This window comes from Amborella trichopoda, chromosome 6 (assembly GCF_054954075.1).
Source record: "Amborella trichopoda isolate Santa Cruz 75 chromosome 6, AtrichopodaSantaCruz75HAP2 v2.0, whole genome shotgun sequence".
Taxonomy (NCBI): domain Eukaryota; kingdom Viridiplantae; phylum Streptophyta; class Magnoliopsida; order Amborellales; family Amborellaceae; genus Amborella; species Amborella trichopoda.
The window spans coordinates 32,917,393-32,937,774 of record NC_142341.1 but is presented as its reverse complement, the minus strand read 5'-3'; the positions used below and the strand labels follow the sequence as shown (position 1 = coordinate 32,937,774).

General features: G+C 38.2%; 1 protein-coding gene across 5 annotated transcripts in view; it reads left to right on the top strand.

The window, feature by feature from the left end:
* Window positions 1-20,382, top strand: part of LOC18434990 (malonyl-CoA decarboxylase family protein) — a 76,173-nt gene that overhangs the window by 41,788 nt on the left and 14,003 nt on the right. For 4 of the 5 annotated variants that reach the window (XM_020667718.2, XM_006845047.4, XM_088868720.1 and 1 more), the window contains exons 11-13: window positions 6,971-7,158; window positions 9,462-9,590; window positions 16,806-16,878. In XM_020667718.2, the coding sequence (XP_020523377.1) occupies window positions 6,971-7,158; window positions 9,462-9,590; window positions 16,806-16,878 (390 nt within the window). Of the gene's footprint in view, window positions 1-6,970; window positions 7,159-9,461; window positions 9,591-16,805; window positions 16,879-17,361; window positions 17,981-20,382 lie in introns of those variants that run through there. The other variant, XM_020667719.2, reaches the window with a different exon arrangement.

The following is a 20,382-nucleotide window of genomic DNA, read 5'->3' as shown; positions in this document are numbered from 1 at the left end:
CTAGTCCTCTGTGGTATATACCACGGGTTAGGGCCAATTGCATGTGGCTAAGCCTCATCAAGAGATAGCAAGAGTGAATCTTTTTGCTGAGGAAGTCTCTCTTGCTCATGGCAAAGCGTATGCCTTGGCCCAACCAGTCCTCTGTGGTATGTACCACGGGTTAGGGGCAATTGCATGTGGCAAAGCCTCATCAAGAGATAGCAAGAGTGAATCTTTTGCTGAGGAAGTCCCTCCTGGTCATGGCAAAGCATCATCTAGAGATAGGAAGAGTGAGTCTTTCGGTGGGGAGGTCCTTCCTGGTCGCTTCACGACAAGGTACCCTATCCATTATGTCTTTGGTTGGCTCTCAGCATACTTCCCCAAGGAGTCTAATCCTTATACCCCTGGAGCATATGAGATCAATGAAGATCTTTCAAGGTATACTTGCCCTCAAATGCTAAGGATTGCAGGGATGAAAGCCATTTTTAGAGGGCTAGGTGACGCACGTCATTTCCGGATAGACAACTCTTTCTTCTCTCGTGGTCGCCTTTTTCCTGTAGGCAATCCCACAGACCGTGTCTACACTGATTCTTTTGGTGATGTCTTTGACGGACACACCATTGAGACTAAAGAAGCAATGTATTTCGTAAGTGTCAGGGGATGCATCTTGCGTTACAGGGGTGTCATAGACAAAAAGCTTGAGGGCTATTTTCCCCATAGGTTTGCACAGGTTTGCACGCCAGTATGGTTTAGACCAGTGATTTAAAAATTGACGAGTTGCAACGGACTAGCCCGAGTCGGCACGGGAATCAGTATCCCCGTGCCGATTACTTCGCAAAACCAGGAACCGCCCGGTTCTAGATCAGAACTGCCGGTTCTGAACAATAAACCGTCTATACGACGTCATAAACCGGGGAGAACCGGTGACATGACATCACATTTTATCGGTTCTCTCCGGTTCTCAGTCACACATGTCAAGCCTTCAACCCTTCTCAGTCACACGTGGCAAGCCTTCAACCCCACAGCATCGCAGCCCCGTGTTTTCACGCGTGCGTTTAATGAGGTACAACGAAACTATTTATATCACTAAATTTGATACTCATTCTTGGATGTGGGATAATTCCCACAAGGTTCATTAAATTAAAATAGACGTTGAATAAATATCATTAATATAGAAAATTAATACACTTGCCACGGCGTGGCTTTATGGCTATCGCTTCCTCTTAGTTGAAGGACATCTCAAGTTCGAACCTCAGCTCAGGCGCGCTACATTATTTTATTTTTATTGTAAAAAAAATAAAAAATAAGCAGAAAATAATGTCGTTAAACAAAAGAAATATACCATTTGAAATTATCTCATTCTATTAGCAATCTTTTTTTACTAAATTTATTCTAGGATCTAAAAAATTAAAATTTTGAAAAATTAAAGTGTTGTTTCGAAAATTGGTACGCATTCAAATAATTTCTATATTGATAACCAAAATTTTATTTTATTTATTAATTTTTGCATTATAAATCATGTAATATATTATTTTGGTTGTAAAAAAAATAAAAAATAAGCAGATAATAATGTTGTTAAAAAAAAAATATTCCATTTGAAATTCTATCTTTCTATTAACAATCTGTTTTACTAAATTTATTCTAGAATCTAAAAAATTAAAATTTTGAAAAATTGAAGTGTTTTTTCAAAAATTGATACGCATTCAAATAATTTCTATATTGATAACCAAATTTTTATGTTATTTATTAATTTTGCATTATAAATCATGTAATGTATTATTTTTCTTACAGTTGTCAATAATACATTTTAAATGAGATGATATTATAAAATATTTTGGATTTGTTATCGTTTGTATAATAAAATAATTATAAAATGTTAACAAACAATTTTAATTTCAGTATATAATATTATAGTTAGGTTGTAATAATTTTGGATTATAGTTAGGTTGTAATAATTTAGGTTTTTTAAGCGGATTAGAGTTTTCCGCCAATTTGAGATTTTAGTGGCCATTTTTTCGTCGATTTAGTCTACTTTTTATTGTTGTCCATGTATGATTGATATACTTTATCCATGATAATTCTATGATTTTTCTTTTGTATGATGTAAATTTAATGGTTAACATAAGTTTATACAGGGAAAGAACGTCTCAATATTCACAAATTGATGAAAAAAATGAGAGTTAACATTGTAGGATCCTTGTTTCTTATTGAATTCCTAAAAGACAATATTTATAATGAATTTTAATAATTTTTTTGTATTTTTTTAAAGCTTAACCTGACCGAGTCGGACGATTCACCGATCTCTTTTTTAAACCACTGGTTTAGACCAAAGGTGCTCTTTCACTGTGCTTTTTGACAAGAAATATGGAAGAAAGGGTCTCAACAAGATCTTCAAAAAAACAGACATGACGCAAACCCACAAGGGCGTCATGGGTAAAAGAGTCAAAGAAAAGAAAAGAAAAAACATGACGGGCGTGATAGTAGCATCAACTATTGCGAGCAAAATATGTCAAAATAAAAAAATGGGCACAATGAAAGCCCACAAGGGCATCGCGAGTAAAAATGTAAAAATAGCAGACATGGTGTAAAAACCATGGGCAAAAGCGCCACAAAAAAATGTATACGGGGTCCTTGTGAAAACTAGATATGGCACAACATACCCCAAGGACTTGGATGAAAACCAGAGATGTCGTTCAAGTCACATATGACGGAGATCAAACATGCTTCCATGCAAAGCAGACCTCCAGGCCCATCTCTTACGCCCTTTTAGAGGAGACGAGGGTTGGTCACAAGGATAAAAGAAAGGTTCAAACCATGAAGAAAGAAAAGCAAACCACAAAGCAAAGAAAAGTAGACAAGTCAAAGATGAAAAGAAGAGAGTATCCATTCCATATGCAAGAAGATTACAAAATTGTGGTGACAGTTATAAAAAATCCACAGAAGGAATGAAAAGGAGATATAACAAGCAAACAAGTTAAAGAATTTATGAGCCTCTAGAAGTTTTCAAGGGCTTCATGAATCTTGGTCTTCAATGCTTTTGAGGGTTCTAAGGCTGTCTTCATTTGCTCTTTGAGGAGGGAGATTGCCCGAGTAACTTGATTCGACATTGGGCTTGTCAAAGTTGCCTCAGAGTTTAACATCTCCAATTCTTGGGACTTGCTTCGAGCCTCTACTCTCATGTGGTTTTGTTTAGTCTTTAACTGGTGAATGTAAATATCCAACCTTGCCCTTTCTTCTTCTGCTGCCTTTATCTCAGTAGAATAGGCTGAGTCTTCTTTCTTGAAACTGGCTTGATAAGAAAGGAGAGGTGCCTTCTTCTCATCATAGCTCCTCATAAGACTTTGATGCTGAGCTAGAGTCTCCTCTAAGGAAGCCAGGCGAGTCCTGTATTGTGCTTGCACCTCGGATTCGCGTTGTGAGGCTTCAAATCCCCAAAGTTTAAGGTCCTTTAAGAGGCCTTTGAATCGATCAAAAGTCTCCTTATCATAGCTGACAACCTTCAAAGCAGTGGTGCAGTCTCTGACTGCGGCAATCTTGGCTGCAAGATCAGGGATAGAGCATTTATCTCTTGAAGACTTGACCGTAGCAAAGTCTCAACTTGCAAAGTTTTCATAGTTGATACGGTGCCTGACACTGAAGAAGGCAAAGATGAAGAACTAGCCACAACAGAGGGAGGAATTTCAGCAATGATAGCTAGTTCCCGAGGAACAAGAGCCAAGGGCTCACTAGAGGAAGTACCGGGCTTAGATGAAGCCTCTGCATTTGCAACTGATAAAATTGGCTCTTCAGGAGTAGGGACGACTACAAGGTCCAAAGCTTTACTTAAGGATGCATCTGGTTGGGGTTCTACTCTTGAAGTAGTTGGAGTAGGTACCTTTGAAATTGTTATTTCAATATTTGGGGCCCCACCTATAGCCTCAGTCTCATCTTCAAGAATATTCCCTTCCTCAGTGATGGTGCAAAGAAAGTCTCCTTGACTCAATGATGAGAGAGTTGGAGACTGCACTATTACAGGCTCAGTGGGTTTATTAGCAAGAGGTTTTCTACTATGGGAGGAGGAGCACTCTCTGATCGACAACTCAAGCTGAAGGATGTCTGACCAGATGGACTTGGTTGAGCGACAACAATTGCAGGAATTGTTAACTCTGAAGCCTTCGTTTTTACACGCTTCTTTGGTCTATGAGGGACATCAGCTCCTTCACTCGAAGCGGATGGAACTGAAGGAGATGCATCTGGACTTGACAAAGCCCTTTTACTCAGACGGATGCTCTTTCAAGGAACTTCAGGTTTTACAGTGGAACTGGGTTCAAGACTCTCTACGTCCTTATTCTTCTTTGCCCCTTTCTTCTTTACTCTCTTCTCTGGGATTGCCTCATCTCCTAACTTGGAAGCAGCATCCTTGGTGAGATTTGGCAGCTGGAGTAGAATGAGGCCCACTCCCTATTAAGGTATTAAGGTTTTGAATAGGACAACCTTCATAACCAGGCACGGCACGACCCTTGGTCCATTTGAAGATCGAACAAAGGTCATCAAATAAAGACCTCGTTTTACCTTCACGGGAAAGATATTGAATGCCGGTATGGTCCATGGCTAGAGATCGAGGTATACCAAGTCCTTTCCAGTTCAAGGGGTAGTCAAGTTCATGAACTTTGAAGAAGATTGGAGGCACAAAATGCCTCCCATGTCTTGTATCATTCTTGGTACTGTTGACGGCCTTCCATTTATGGTCTGCTTTCCAGTAAGAGCGGTTAGTGATATTCCACCACCGCCAATAACCTTTAGTAGCATGGCCTACGTGACCATAATGAGGAATGACAAACTTACTCAAGCCAGTGAGAGCAAGGCAAGTTTCCCAAGCCATCCTCATGTTACTATCCGTCCAATTACAAAGGCCTTTAATTCTGTTATGATGTTCAATGATCATCATCTTTTCTTGCTTGCATTATTGAACAACAAGCTTCCAGTCCATCGCACATACCTCTGACTCATGTTAGAATGTATCATGTAAAAGCCTTCCATAATTCAGCAGCCATGGGCATTCCAACAATTTGTACGAGGATATCTTGAGAGACTTGCATTGATCCATCGAACATGTTGTTGATCACTAGCAACCCATTTTTCACTTGTGGGGTTTGTGAAGGAAACTTTATTTTTCCTAGTCTCATCAATTTCATTTCTGATAAGGAGTTTGGAGGGAGGTTTAAAGAACCGTATGAATGTGCCACAAGTTTCTGACTACGAATGAATGGTTCAATGATGGCTTTCCATGTTATGAAATTGGATGAGGTCAATTTTATAACCATTTCTGATAAGGAGTTTAGATGGAGGTTTGAAGTACCATACAAATGTCCCACAAGTTTATGACTACGAATGAATGGTTCAATGATGGTTTTCCATGTTATGAAATTGGATGAGGTCAATTTTATGACCATAGAAAACGTGTTGGAAGAGGATACTATGTTGGGCTAGAAGTTCAGAAGAAAGACAAAACGTTTAACAAAATATTAGTTGTCTGATGGCCTGTTGAAAGAAAATCGAGCATGTGGTGCTATAGGCGAAGAAAATTGGGCATGCGATGCAAAGAGAGAGAGAGAGACAGAGAGAGAGAGAGAATTAAGATTTCGAACAGGGAGAACTTTTGTCGAGAAGAAAAATAAAATAAAATAAAGAGTTGCTGGGACAGCTAGGTGCGCGATGCCTTAGAGAGAGAAAATTAGACGAGTGATGCCTTAGAGAAAGAGATCTGGGCACATGATGCCCTAGAGAGAGAGAGAATAGATACGGGTTTTCTTTTGGGGAGAGAGATGTTAACATATTGGTGCAGTTTTTTGATGGATAAAGTAATATTATGTAGAGTTAGAATATGAAGCCCTAAAAGAGAAGAGAGCTAGGGTTTTGTAGAAAAAAAGTAAAGAGATAGAAGAAAGAAATGGGTAGAGAGAAGATAAGAGGTTTCAAGAGAAGAGAACTAAGGTTTTGAAGATGAAAATTAGATATGTAAATTAAAGAAATACTTGAAGAGAAAATTAGGGTTTTAAGAAGGTAAAGACAAAGAGGAGATATAGAATTTGTGTTGGGGTTATGTGGAGAATTTGCTAAGAGAAAGAAGAGGGCTTCTGTTTGGTAAGACAAGGTCAGAAGATGTCATTGAAAGATCCTTGAAGGGCCTTGTAGATCTAGGGTTTTCGAACCAACTCTAATTCCATGATAGAAAAGCTTGGAGTTGTGACAGAGAGAGAGAGAACAAAAGAGAGAGGGAGAAGTGTGCGAAAGCCCCCTTAGAATTCTAAGGGGTGCATGCCTCTTATATATATATATATATATATATATAGTGGGTGGCCCAAAAGGACGTGGTTGGAACTAGTTTGGAAAGATATGGGGACTTATGGCCTCACTAAGGGTATGGCCTTTAATAGAGCAGAATGGCGGACCAGGATTTATGTAGCCGACCCCAATTAATTGGAAAAAGGCCATATATATATATATATATATATATATATATATATATATATATATATATATATATATATATATATATATATATATATATATATATATATATATATAACCTAGTTCTGCGACTGGCTACCCTTGGCTTCTTCCTTGCTTGTTTCTATATTTCTTGGGTTATATGGTTCTTAGTTTTTGGGTGGTGGGTGGGGGTGTCAATCATTTCTTCACCAAAATGCATTCTTGAGGACTATATGCGTTTTTTTTCCATCTCTTTATTTTCTTAGCCTGTATCATTTTTCCCTTTTTATTGTGGCCTTCTCAATACATGTCATGTTTTGCGATTTGAGTTTCTACAGCATTTCAGTGAGTCCTGAGCAGATTACAAGTCTCAGGAAATGATTCATTCTAAGAAAAACTTATCTGTTTTTGTGACTGTTGCGGTACTGCCAGTATTCCAATGTTTTGAAACATCTAAAGTCATATGCCTGATAACATTTTTGTTATTTATGTTTCATTATGACTGTCCTTTTATCTGCAGACATTTGCAACACTTAGTCCAATCCCTGGATACATACAATGGCTTCTTTCTAAATTGGCGTCTCAGTTGAAGCTCGCTGAATTGGATTCTGAGGACAAAAGAGTATCATCAGAAGACATGACAGCTCGTACTTTTAGGGAGAACTTACTTTACCCTGAAGAAGAGCAAGAAATATTGGCATCTTGTGCGTGAGTTCCGGTTCTTATATGCGTGGAAACTTTGGATGTACTCTGTGCTAGTTTGTATGTATGGACACATGGAAAGAATATATGCATGCACATATGTTGCTTTTCGTATGTATTGACATGCATGTGTACCATACATGTATCTGTGTCTATGCAATATGATATTATAATGGGTACCACACTATTGTTATTCAGTTAGAATGTATGACGAAGAACATCAATGCATTTGTTATTAGTGTGTGTGTTGTGTGTGTGGATACTTGGTTGAGGATTCACCTTACTCTCTTTGGCTCTTAATCTGTAAATCACATTGGAGGTAATACAACCATGATGTCCTCAGTAGCCAAAGATAATGTATCAGTTTGGATCACACATCTCTAAATCCTTATTCTGGAACTCAATAAACTGGGATTCCGAATGTTATCAGTTATTCACTAATGGGACACAAGACTTGAACATGATCTGGAGAGAAAGCACAAGAACATAAACATACTGCTTGGATAACCATGGAATAAAAATTTCAGTAGTCATTTATCCAGAATCATTTTCATGCATTCACAGAATGATGGAAGATCAAGCATATGCCTTTTGACTACAAAATTGCGAAAAAATAAGAAAAAAGAAAAGAAAGGTCAGCTTCTTTGGGCTGTCTGGAACAAATTTCAAGGTTTCGAACGATTGACTGCCCTCACCCTAATCAAAATGGCTACCACCAGGTCAGAGCCTGAGGGAGAGCTACAACCTTCGTACATTCTTTTATTTCGATGGATGTTGTCGCTCATGGTATTTCATACATTCAATGTTGAGAACTTTCAGAACAGGGGCAACCTGTTTTAACTGATCTGTCTGAAACTGATGGATGTTGTTGCTTATGGTATTTCATATAATCAATATTTGAGAACATTCAGAAGAGGGGCGACTTGTTTTAACTGATATCTGTCTAAAACTGATTACATTAGTAAATCTATTGATGCACAAGTGTAGAGAGTGTTGGTCAATTTCATCTTCCAACTTTAATATAGTGATAGCATATGGTCACACAAGAAGGTTTTGAAGTCCTTTTAATAAATCACAGGTAGATACTTATCTCACGATTGCTAAATTCAAGTAACTAGTGACATCCGCTAGAAGGTTTTGAAGTCCTTTTAATAAACAACTGGTAGATACCTATCTCACGATTGCTAAATTCAAGTAACTAGTGGCATCTGTGATATTACCCATTGAAATTCATTTCAGGACTATTTTTTGTTGCATTTCTATGCATCCACATGCATGTAGTTAAGGAAGTCTTGTTTGTATTTGTTATCCGATTGAGTGCTGTTTCCCTACATTGATTCACTCCCACCTGGTCTTGGACAAAAATATGATAATATAGTGTCATTCCAAACATGAATAGTCTCTTGCATCGTAATAAAAAATGGCTATCTGTCCCAAATACATTAAGAATTTAAGATCACTTAAACTTTGCAAAGAAACTTCAAAGGATATTCAATTTATTCCTGTTTTATCTTTTGCAAGAGTATGATCATTTCATTTCACATATGGCTTTCCAAAGATGCAAATTACATCAGCTGAAGAGTTCTGCATAACTTTGTGGGTTTATTATAGCAACAATGCTAGTTACACATTTCTTTAACTCCATAAATTTATCTGGGAGAGTTTACCATATCTATGAACTTAGATATGCCTTTTCATAATTGTTGGAATTAAGATTGGGTGTGCCATTCACACAATGCATATGTTAGGAATCGCGATCTCCAAATGTTAGGGATCTCGACCCTAACTTATTGGTTTTGGGGATCTTGCTTCCAACCTTAAAAAGTGTATATGGTCTAGGACTTCGTATGGTCTTTAAAGTAAGAATCATCATCTTGGTTGTTATCTTGGTTTTTAAGGTGGGGATCAAGATCTTTAATAGTGGGGATTGAGATCTGAAAATTTAAAAATCAAGATCCCTTTCTTGGAGCTCCAGAACGAGACCTAGAGCAGGATTGCCACATAGTTTGAGAGATCCCAACAACTATGGTCTATCCTCCACGTAGTCACTCTAAAAGTGTCATTTTTGATGACAAGAGTGTTCAAGTTCCTTTGCATTTTTCATCACTATGAGATTTGCATTTTGTGCAGTTTCAAATGCAGTTAAAAATGCAATACAAAGACATTGATAAAGTGGTTTTACTTTACTTGAGTGGAACACAGACTTCCATTGTTTCAATATATTCCATGGTTTCAATATACTTCTTACGCTTGAAATGTGGCTAAATATTTGAATAGTTGTTTAATCCTCATTCTCATCATGCAATCAGGGAGAATCCTACTGGAAATAGTGCTGTTGAAGTTATGCTTTGCCTCCTGAGATCAAGAAACCCTGAGTGGGTTAAATCAGATAGATTGTTGGCAGCTTTGCAAGCTCCTCTCATGCGTTTGTGTTCAAGGTATATCAAACCCCTCTGAGTCTATTTTATTTCAGGAATCAATTGACAAATGTATATCAGTGTTGAATGAGTCAAGGTAGTAAAATGCCTCTATTAATCAATTTCATAATTTTATCATCACGTCTGAATCATGTTTGTAGCCATATTGGAGTTTCCTTATGTCACAATTTTCTATTTTATTTTATTCTGCAATACCTACATCAGGGGTTAGCATTAAAGCACATACCACTTTGTCTTAGTTATGGATGACTTAACTAAGCACCTACAGGATGTGGTACTGTGGTGCATGTTGTTCGCAAATGACATAGTTTTGATTGATGAGACCCAAAACGACGTCAATACAAAGTTAGAACTTTGGAGGGATGCTCTAGAATTTGAAGATTTTAAAATTAGCCAGACCAAGATAGAGTATATGGAATGTAAATTTAGTAATAATAAGAGTAGAGATAGGGAAGTAGTTAAGAGTGACGGCGAGGAAATACAAAGAGCATACTTTCGATATCTTGGATCGATAATCCAGGAAAATGGAGAGATTGAGAAAGATGTCGCACATAGAATTAGAGCTGGGTTGGCGAAGTGGAGATGTGCAACCAGAGTTTTATGTGATCGCCACATACGAATGAAATTGAAGGGTAAGTTCTATAGGACAACTGTGAGATTAGCTTTGCTCTATGAGACGGAATATTGGGCGGTTAAAAACTAATATACCCATAGAATGAATGTAGCAGAGATGAGGATGTTGAGATGGATGAGTGGCAAAACAAGAAGGGATAGAATTTGAAATAATTATATTAGGGAAAATTTAAGTGTGGCACCAATAGACGATAAGATGAGAGAGAGTAGACTTAGATGGGCTGGCCATGTGTGGCGCAGGTCTAGTACAACACTTGTTAGGAGGTGCAAGTTAGTTCAAGTGGAAGGCTAAAAAGTGCAAGAGTTAGGCTCAAAAGGGCATGGTTGAAAGTAGTGAGAAAAGATATGGGGACTTATGGCTAAATTAAGGATATAGATCTTAATAGAGCATATTGGCGGACTAAGATTCGTGTAGCCGACCCTAAGTAGTTGGAAAAAGAGTTTGAGGATTATGATGATGATTTTATTCTGCGATACCACGATGGTTTGGCCTTGATCTATGCCTTAAAAGGCAAACAATCTCTGTATTCGTTGTGAAAATGTTGTCCGTCATTTTTTTTGAATCTAGATGTACATATATTTTTAGTATAGGACATTTTTGTCCTCTCATATTGAGTTACTGTTCTTGTAATATGGAAGACCTTGGATTGTCATATACATGAACTGATTAGGATTCTATATGGAAGAAGAACAAACTTTAGTGCTAAATTATGCTTTGTTGTTTCTCCTATGAATTTCATGAAATTTTACATTGTTTTAGAGTCACTAAGCGACATATTGATGCAACACATCGATCATAATGTTGAATAAGTGATTTCTGTTGAATATGGAACAGTCATTATTCACAGTGCTTGATGCAGCAAAGACTACTGAATTTCCAAACCTAATTTCTGTTTAGCCTTATCCGTCATTACTCTTTGGTATGGGAGCATATCGATTCTGTCAATGCACTGCGGCATGGCTGCACAAGGGTTGGAAGGAAGAGGTTGTGTGAGGGGAGGCCGCGGTTGAGGCGTGGAGTTAGAACCGTGATGGAAGATTTGGAGGCCGTTCTTCATAAATTCAATACACTGGTTGCCTAGGTCAGATTAGTGACATCACCTTAGAATTGCATTAGCGAAGGGTTGAACCTAGAGATGATGACCTGCGTCCCTAGGATTTAGGATGCAGACCAGATCTGGTTGTGGGGTGATTTAGACTCGGATAGCCTGGGATCACATCATTCTCATGTAAGAAACCCTATACTATTTGAAGAATGGTTGATTTAGGTGCTAAAAGGCTTTGGACGAACTAGTAGGGTTGTTGTTCTTGATTTCATAACTGCCAGATGATTTCCCAGGCTGGCTGGCAAGTATTGACCAAGTTTTTCAGGGGAAGGCTATGATGTAGCATTAAAAGGTGGGATTTGTGGATACTAGGTTAAAAGGCTATGTTTTGTTGGCAGAAAATACAGGTTGATTGTACAAGAAAAGGAAAGCAAGAGATCACTGTTTGGAGAAGATTAAGAGGTAATTGAAGGGAAAGTTTTTGCGCAAGATCTTGACCAATGACTTCACCATTTACGACAGAAAGATGGTATAGTACAGGATTCTGTGGAAGCCTCCTATTAGTTGTTGAGTTGAAATTATATTTGGGGGACTGATGACTAGTTGATTGCCTGGTACACTAGTGGGCTGCATGTTGCGATACAAGATGAGCTATCTATGCATTGGATTTTTACTTTGGATCAGGCATATCAGCTCGCTTTGGAATTCAAAATTGAATCACAGATGCATTGATTAGGAGATCTATGGTGTTGAGTGTTCTGTGGACATTTGTTGTGAGCTTTGAAATAGTCCTGCAACAATATGCTATTGAGCCATAGTTTGTTGAAATTGTTGAACAAATACAACCAGGAGATACAGAAATTACTAAAAACGCTATGTTTTGCAGGATGGTTTTCGTTTCAGTGGAAATCGCCTCTGCATACTGGATGGCTCCTTGAGGTTGAAGATACTTTCTAAATTTCATGGTGCTGGACTGGGAGCTCACTTTGGCAGAGGATGTACTTTCGTTTTGGAGTAGGACAGGTATTTTTGGTCGAGACATAGAAGAGATGTTCTGAGGTATGTGGATGAATGTCGTCTTTGCCAACTGATGAAATGAAGGACTCAAAACACAGGACTGTGCACTCCATTGCCGGTATCATGACAGCCCCGTGAAGAAGATGTTTTGATTTTGTGGTGTGATTGCCATGAATAGCCTAGCGAATGGACTCTATACTCATAGTAATTGATCGTTACTCAAAGATGGTACATTTTATGGCTTGTCAAAACACCTTGGATGCTATGCAGGTAGTCAATCTGTATTTCAGACATGTTGTTCGGCTTCATTGTGTTACTAGGATTATTACATCGGATTAAGGGACACGCTTGATGATGATTAAGAGATGCATTGTGAGCCACTTTTGTATGACATTGTGGCGAAAGATGGGACAACTTGCAAATTAGCATTGCGTATTATCCTCAAACAAATGTCAGACGGAGGTAGTTAAGAGGAGTTTGGGCAATCTTTTGGCTGTTTGACAGGAGGATGACCACAATGGTGGGATTTGTTCTTGTCTTGAGCTGAGTTCGCATAAACAGTATCAGAAATGAACTACAGGGTGATCACGTTTTGAAGTATTTTCTCACAAGAATTCGAAGCAAGTATTGGGTATGGGGAATTTGCCTGACATGGGGTGGGTTAGTGATAGTGCTGAGGTTTGGCTGGAACACAATCGAGACTTCTAGCTGGAGGTGATAGAAAAACTAAAGATGAACACAACGTTCTACGAGGAAAGTGGTGATCGACACATGTGGCTAAAAGAATTTAAGAAGGAGATTTAGTTATGGTCTATCTAAGAAAGGAGGGATTTCCTTGACGGCATGCCCATAAGCTCAAGTTCAGTGTGTTGGGCATTTTTGTATTATGAAGAGATTGGGAGAGAATGCATATAAGGTGGTACTTCCGCCAGGGTATGATATTTCGCCATTATTTGGTATTTCAGATCTACATTATTATCACGGTGAGAACAACGAAGAGATGGAGATTGATTTGCAGGACCGGTTGCCAAAATTCGTGGTTGAGGTGATCGATTCTGTGCTTGATGCAAGGATTACTATACCACGAGGTGTGGATCCTATACCCATTATCTTGTGCATTGAAAGATAAATCTGAAGCAAAAGATTCGTGGATTTTGGAGATGGAGCTCCAAAGGGTAGATCCTGACAGGTGGGAGCAATGACAGGAGGGCGAGTTCTTCTTCTAACTAGGGGTGATTGATGCAGTCCTGTTGATATCATCTCCAACATTTAATTTTTATTTTATTTACTCTTTATATTCATGGGTTTCTTTTCACCGATTACTGAAATTTTTATATTATTGGGTTTGTATTTTATTTACTCTGAACTTCTGGATGTGTTTCGGGTAATATCCCTCATTTCATCTTTAAATATGAGTACTTGCTTCTTCCCCATGGTTCTTCTAGTGAGGGAAGCAGTGGCGTAATTAGCCTTGAGTCTCTCGTGAATTTCTCGAGAGCATGGGAGTCATCCATGGCCATGAGGAGGAGATTCTCAGCTAAGGTGTTTTTCGTGCTCCCACTGAGCATAAGCCTCTCTTATGGACTGCCTTTCATAAAACATTGCCTCTCGGTGCAGGTGGGGGTTCTCAATAGGCATCTGGCTAAGTGCCTAAGTCCTTTAAAGAGGACATAACAAATTTTCTCTTTCAATTTCAAATTCTTCATACTTAATAAGCTCAGCCATAAAACTCTTAGCTGCCATCCTTCTTGACTCAAAAAATAGAGAAAACTCCTAAACTATGGTAGTAAAATATGACTGCTCTGATACTAATGAAAGGTGTGGCTATGCGGAATTCAAGGCTATAAAATAAATTTTTTTCCCCCTTCTTTAATATTGAATCTGAATTACACTTACAAGTTCTACAATACACTTTTATAAATGGAAAATAAAACCCTAAATGCTACCTAGGGTTTTAAGCAAAAATATGCTTCCTTGAAATACGAAATAAATATGCAAATCATAATCAGCCTTTTCCCAATTAATTGGGATTGGCTACATGAATCCTGGTTTTCCATTATGCTCTATTAAATGCCATATCCTCGGTGAGGTCGTAAGTCCCTATATCTTTTCGGACTACTTCCAACCACGTCCTTTTGGGCATACCCCTTGCTCTTTTCAGTCCTTCCACTTGAACTAACTTGCACCTCCTAACATGTGTTGTACTGGGTCGGCACCACATATGGCCAGCCCACTTAAGTCTGCTCGCTCTCATTTTGTCATCTATTGGTGCCAGAAATAAATATACAAATAAGACTGAAAAATAAAACTAAATAGCCATGAAGACTTACTAGATTGTGCCTAGGGTCATCGCCATAGGATTTAGTATACCCCACACTCGATTTCTTGATCAATAGTACACTTCGATCCTAGTGTTCTTGTTGAATTCTCAAAGCCAGGAAGCTTCCTTAGAAAATATCTCTTAAACTAGGGTTTTTGCGAGCTAAAAAAATAATTAGGGTTTTGTTAGAACCATTTGAAACAAAGTAGGGCATGCCTCAAAGGCACCTCCCTTTCTAGGTTGGGCGTTCCCCTCTTTCTACATTGAAACCTTAATTAGGGCTGGCGTGCCGCCCTCATTAATTTCTTATAAGGTGGCCTGCCACTTAGATAAAGAGAGAGAGGAGAGAGAGGAGAGAGCAATAAGAACAAGAGGAGAGAGAAAACTTGGGGTATAGAGGAGAGAGAGAGCTAGCAGAGAGTGAGAGGCTCCAATTGTGTGTTATGAGAAAGGGGGTCACCCCTTATATAGGCTCAAAACCCCCTTTAGGTATGCCTATCCAATGATTCACCTTGACCAATAGGAATTTAGGAAATCTTTGAGGTGAGAGAGAAATAAATGAGCTATCCATCCCTCCAATCAGTCATCATAATTTAGGGAAGCATATTAAGATTTTTGTCCCCTTATTATTTGACCTATATCTACTTCTAGTCTAATTAGAATTAGACCAATCTAAAAGCCTTTTAGAACTTCCTTTTTTATTTTTTTAAAATTATAGGAAGTCAAAATAATATATTTTTGGTCAAAGCTAACTCCCATAAAAATAAGCACACGTAATCTTTTATTTAAAGGATTATCTAATTAACTTATCTTAAAAAATACATACTAATTAAAACAACATTTAAATTAAAAGATGAGGGGCATGCCACCCCTATGGGTGACATTTTGGCCGCATGGGCCCCACTCATGGGGTGTGATACACATGTAGTTGGATCCAAGGGCCCACATGTGTTTACACTTTTACATATGTGCTCCCTTACACTTCGTATTTTCAAAATTACCCTTTTTAAAGAATTTGCAGAAAATATATTTTCAAAAATTCTGAAAAATTTATAAAATTCATAGAAACAATTCTAATATTGAAAATAAAGAATCTAGAAGTGGACTTGTACCAATGGGTCAAAATAAGTGACTATAAGGGAACTCCATCTGAGCCAGCGACCGTGATCCACAAATGTCTTCTCAAACTAACTCAACGAAACCCATGACCCACAGTCTCATGTAGGGGCTCATGATTGATTTGTCAAAGCTGGTTAATAAAAAGTGGAACCATGATCCTGGAATGTAGATTACAATTCCCCCCATAAGAACAAGCTAAGCACATGTCACTATAGGGCAAAGGAGGACTCCCTCCATGTACATATCCCTTTTCAGGATTGCTTTCCAGTAGTGTGGTTGTCATATATACATGCCATGCAGAAGTTTTTTGAGAATTTAGCCCTTGCTCTTATATGCCTACATTCGCATGTAGGAGACCGTACAACTCTCTTGGTACAAACTATCCCTGGGCATCTCTCCGACCTCAACAATGGATGACTCTCTATAAACTCTTTTAAGTAGTGCCACATGCCTAGGGGTAAGGGTTTTGGACATGACTAGAGCCATAGACCACTTATCCCATAAGCAAACATCATCCACTCCCACTGAAGTGTATAAATCCACTATAAATGCCTTTTTACATGCTCGCACGGCCTTTAAAGGCCACAAACCCCATCAATATGTTCTTCTTCTATATGACATTTGCTCATGTGTCAATTTGGTACATTCCATGGTCTGTTTCGAAGCTTTCATTGTGATATATGGGTTCTATTTCCATGCAGCTCAAAGTTCATTATCAAGATTTTTAAGTTTGCTGGATAGGTTTGTTATTTGTCTATTATTGGGACTTTTCTCGAATTTAAGAATTTGTGTTTCTAATAGGTTTAGGGTTTCTTGCTTCGGGATTTTCTTCAATTTTATAGTTTACTAGTTTTTGAGATTTGTAACTGGTGTTTCTGAATTTCAAAGATAGGCTTTTGTCCTGTGGCAAGCGGACATACAGCTTAGTATCTCGCTAATGTTTCTTATGTTTGTTGAGACTAGAGATTGTCACTTAATCAACACTAAAATTGTTTAGGCAATCGGTTTGGATATATTTTGTGTTATTATCTTCAGTTATTGATTCCTATGAAATGGCTGATTATCAAGGCACTTATGTAGGTACCTAGTTCGTGAGAAGAAGCGAGGTAAAGCCCTTGATGCTGTTGCAAACTTTCACTTGCAAAATGGAGCGGTACCTCCCCTCTTGTAACCTAGTTTCTTTTATGGATTGTTGGGATTTTTTGGTGTTGCAAAAGAGTAATTATTTTTGTCCTCTCTCTATTTATAATTGTTTTGAATTTGTTTATCTGCCCATATATGATGGTCCAGTGTACATGTTGTTATCGTTAGGGAGGTGACTGTCCCTCTGGCATGTTCTCGTGTAAGTTTAGAAACAACTCCATAATTGTCATGGTTTTGAAACAGTCTTAAGTCTAGGCATCTCCTCTAATCCAGGATTCTTTAAACATCAGGAATTCTTTTGGAAACCCCTCCTAGGCACTTCTAGTGGTTCTATGTGTGTGTGTCTCTCTCTCTCTCTTTGTTTTGATTAAGAAATTGTATATTGATCTTCTCTTCAAAATCCTTCTAAAAAAAAAAAAAAAAAAGGGAAAATAAAAAGAATGTTCTTTTATATTCCTGCCTGAAACATATATTCATTTCTTGCATGTATCAGATCTCTCTCCTTTGATGTCATAAACCCTTTATCTCTCCCCTTCCTCAACACAACCACAACAACCCCCCCCCCCCTCTCTTTTTCCTTTATTCTCTCTTCCGACTCTAAACACCGTCTTGAAATTCTGGCTAAGGGAACTCCTAAAAACCTCGATTTTGGTCTTAAAAGGACCACACAAACTCTAGTAGACCATAGGCAACCTAGACCCAATTTAATTGCTTCAAAACTACCCAAATCCTATCCCAACTTGAAGTAGAGCCCGAGATCTTTCCAACAGTCCAAGAATCGCCTGAATCAGACTTACGGATAAAATGATATAACAAATGACAATTTAGTCCCAGTGAGACCCAAGTGTTGGGCCGTGACAGAGCAGTAACGCAACCTGGAAGGCCCATACGTGGCTTGATGATGCAGTCGCAGCCTGATGATGTAGTCAACGCATTTTATGATGCAGTAAAAGCGTTTTCTTGAATTAGACAAGGCTAAAACTTTAAGATAAATCCAAAACATTTTGAAAAAAATCCAAAAAAATCAAGAAAAATCACCAATTGAATCTTATAAATACCCCCTCTCCTTAACCCAATAGGGGGACGAAAAAGAGACCAAAAAAAGAAAGAAATCCCTTAGAAATTTTCGAAATCAGAAAAGTTGCCCAAAAATACCCCAAAATAGGAAAAACCCCTTAGAAAATTCCTAAAAAATTAGGAAAAATCCCTAAAAATCCTAAAAAATTAGAGAAAATCCCAAAATTCATATTCAACATCTGGAGATCCCAAAACCTTTAGAAAACTAAGAAAATTCTCCTCCAATCCTAAGAAAAGCCTAGGTAAACCCTATCTAAAATTCTCAGCTTTTCCTCATGCCTTAGGAACCCTAGATCTAGGTAAAAAACCTTAGATCTATCAATTCCAGCAAGCAAAGACATCCAAAAAAAGCAGATGGTGGACTGACCTGATCCAAGCCCGAAACTACGGGTTTTGGGTCCCTAGAGGTAAGTATATCTTTCTTTGCTTGATTTAATTTGTTTTTCTTCATTTAATTCTCTGTTTTATTTTATTTTTTTGGAAATTAATTCATCATTAGATTTAATGAAATATAGAAATTTTTTTTTTAGTCAAAATACGGATATGGAGTTGGCGCTGCCAATGGACTCAGAAAAAGACCGGATCTGTATGGATCTGAGATTTTTCTGGGCCCATAATTCAAGCGATCCCACTCTCTACCTTTTCAAAAGTAATTTAGTTTTTGTTAAGATTTGAGCAGATCTTTGCAGATTGGAGCGTAAATAGTTTAGCGCCCACCGTGGGGCACCATGAGCTTCAGATCCGTATTTTTAGACTTACGAGAGCTTCTTTTTCTTCTTTTTTTTTTTTTTCTCATATTTATTTTTCCAGCAAAAATAAAAAAAGAAGAAAAACAAGGTAAAAAAAAAAATTTATTTTTATTAGATTCTTTCTTTCTAGATCTTATCTTTTCTCTCTCCATAAAAATTTTAAGATCTTTTTCCTCTCAATCTTTAGATCATCTTTGTTTTTTTTTAGAACATCTTTAGATTCATCTTGATATCATCTATATCATCTTTTTCATATCTTCTTTCGTTCTTATTTATCATCTTTAGATCATCTTTTATCTTATTTAGATCATAATTATCTTCTTTAAGTGTATCTTTATCTTTTTAGAATACACCTTTTAGAAAGAATCTTTATCTCTTTTCTAATAAATAAATAAATAAATAAAATATTTTTCTTTTAGATGCATCTTTATCTTTTTTTTTTAGATAGTTAAAAAAAAAAAAGAGGCAAAAAAAATAATTAGATTAAAAAAAAAAAAGAGAGGATTTTTGTTGCATAACTTTCTAGTCATGTCTATAGTTTGTGGTGACTCAAATACTGAGTCTACTGCGTCATCTAGTCCCCCTAGGATGACTAGACCCACAGGACTTTATGGCTCAGTTCCCTGGGCCTACCCTGTCTTAGGTCAGTCGAAATCAGGCTCTAGTAGGTCCATTGTCCCGCACCCAAGGTTAAGCATGGCTAACACATCTGTAAGTCAATCGAGCCGTGGAGTCTAGCAAGTATGTATGGCTCGAGGCACCCTCAATAGTCAAGGTATTCGACTTGGGTCGAAAGAAAGAGTTGAACCCACCTTCATCTTCTAGGTCTAAGTCTAAGGGAGATGCTGCCCAATTAGGGGCACATTTCCCACAAAACTCTGGTTCTAGGGGACATGCCGCCCAATCAGTAGCTAAAATCCGTTTATCTTCCAAATCTAGGGGAGATACCCCCCAACTAAGGTCGTATCTCCCACAAATGCCAAAGTTTAAGGGAAATCTCACTAAACTGGTAGCTCACCCCACATTATCATCGAAGTCTAAGAGTGAAGCTGCTCAACTAGGGGCACCGACCCACATCTGTCTAGCTCTAGAGTTGATGCTGTCCAGCTAGGGGCACGCCATCCACCTTTACAAAAATCCAAGTCTGAGGGAGGTGTTGCTGAAATTTACACTATCGGCAATACCCCAGCTCCCCTTAACTCACCTGACCCATAGGGTCAAGTAGACCCGAGTCTACCTCCTCAAGGTGAAAGTTTGGTCAAATCACGTCGGGATCCTCAAAAGACCCATTATAGGGGCTCTAATAGTCAGAATTTGAGCCATCATAGTTCATCCAACAAGGGCATGCACCCTGAGTTACATCAGTTTGATCAAGAACTCCTCGAGTTCTATGACACCTTTTCATTTGAGAGGCTCAAGAACTTACCCTAGGTCAAGGCTTTCTTGAAGCGTGCTGGCCATGTTGAGCCACATGCCCCACCTAGGGCATCGAGTCATTAGTTAGGTCAGAATCAGTGGATCTCTTTACCCCATGACCAACAAAGTTATGTGAGTTCCACCCCGGCGGCCAGCCGGTATCGCCAATCTTCTCATCCTCAAACTCCTGTAGATCTTGCTCGACCACGGGACCGTCCATCCCATTGTCAGTCCAGACCTGACCCTCCACAAATTATGTATAGTCATTCACT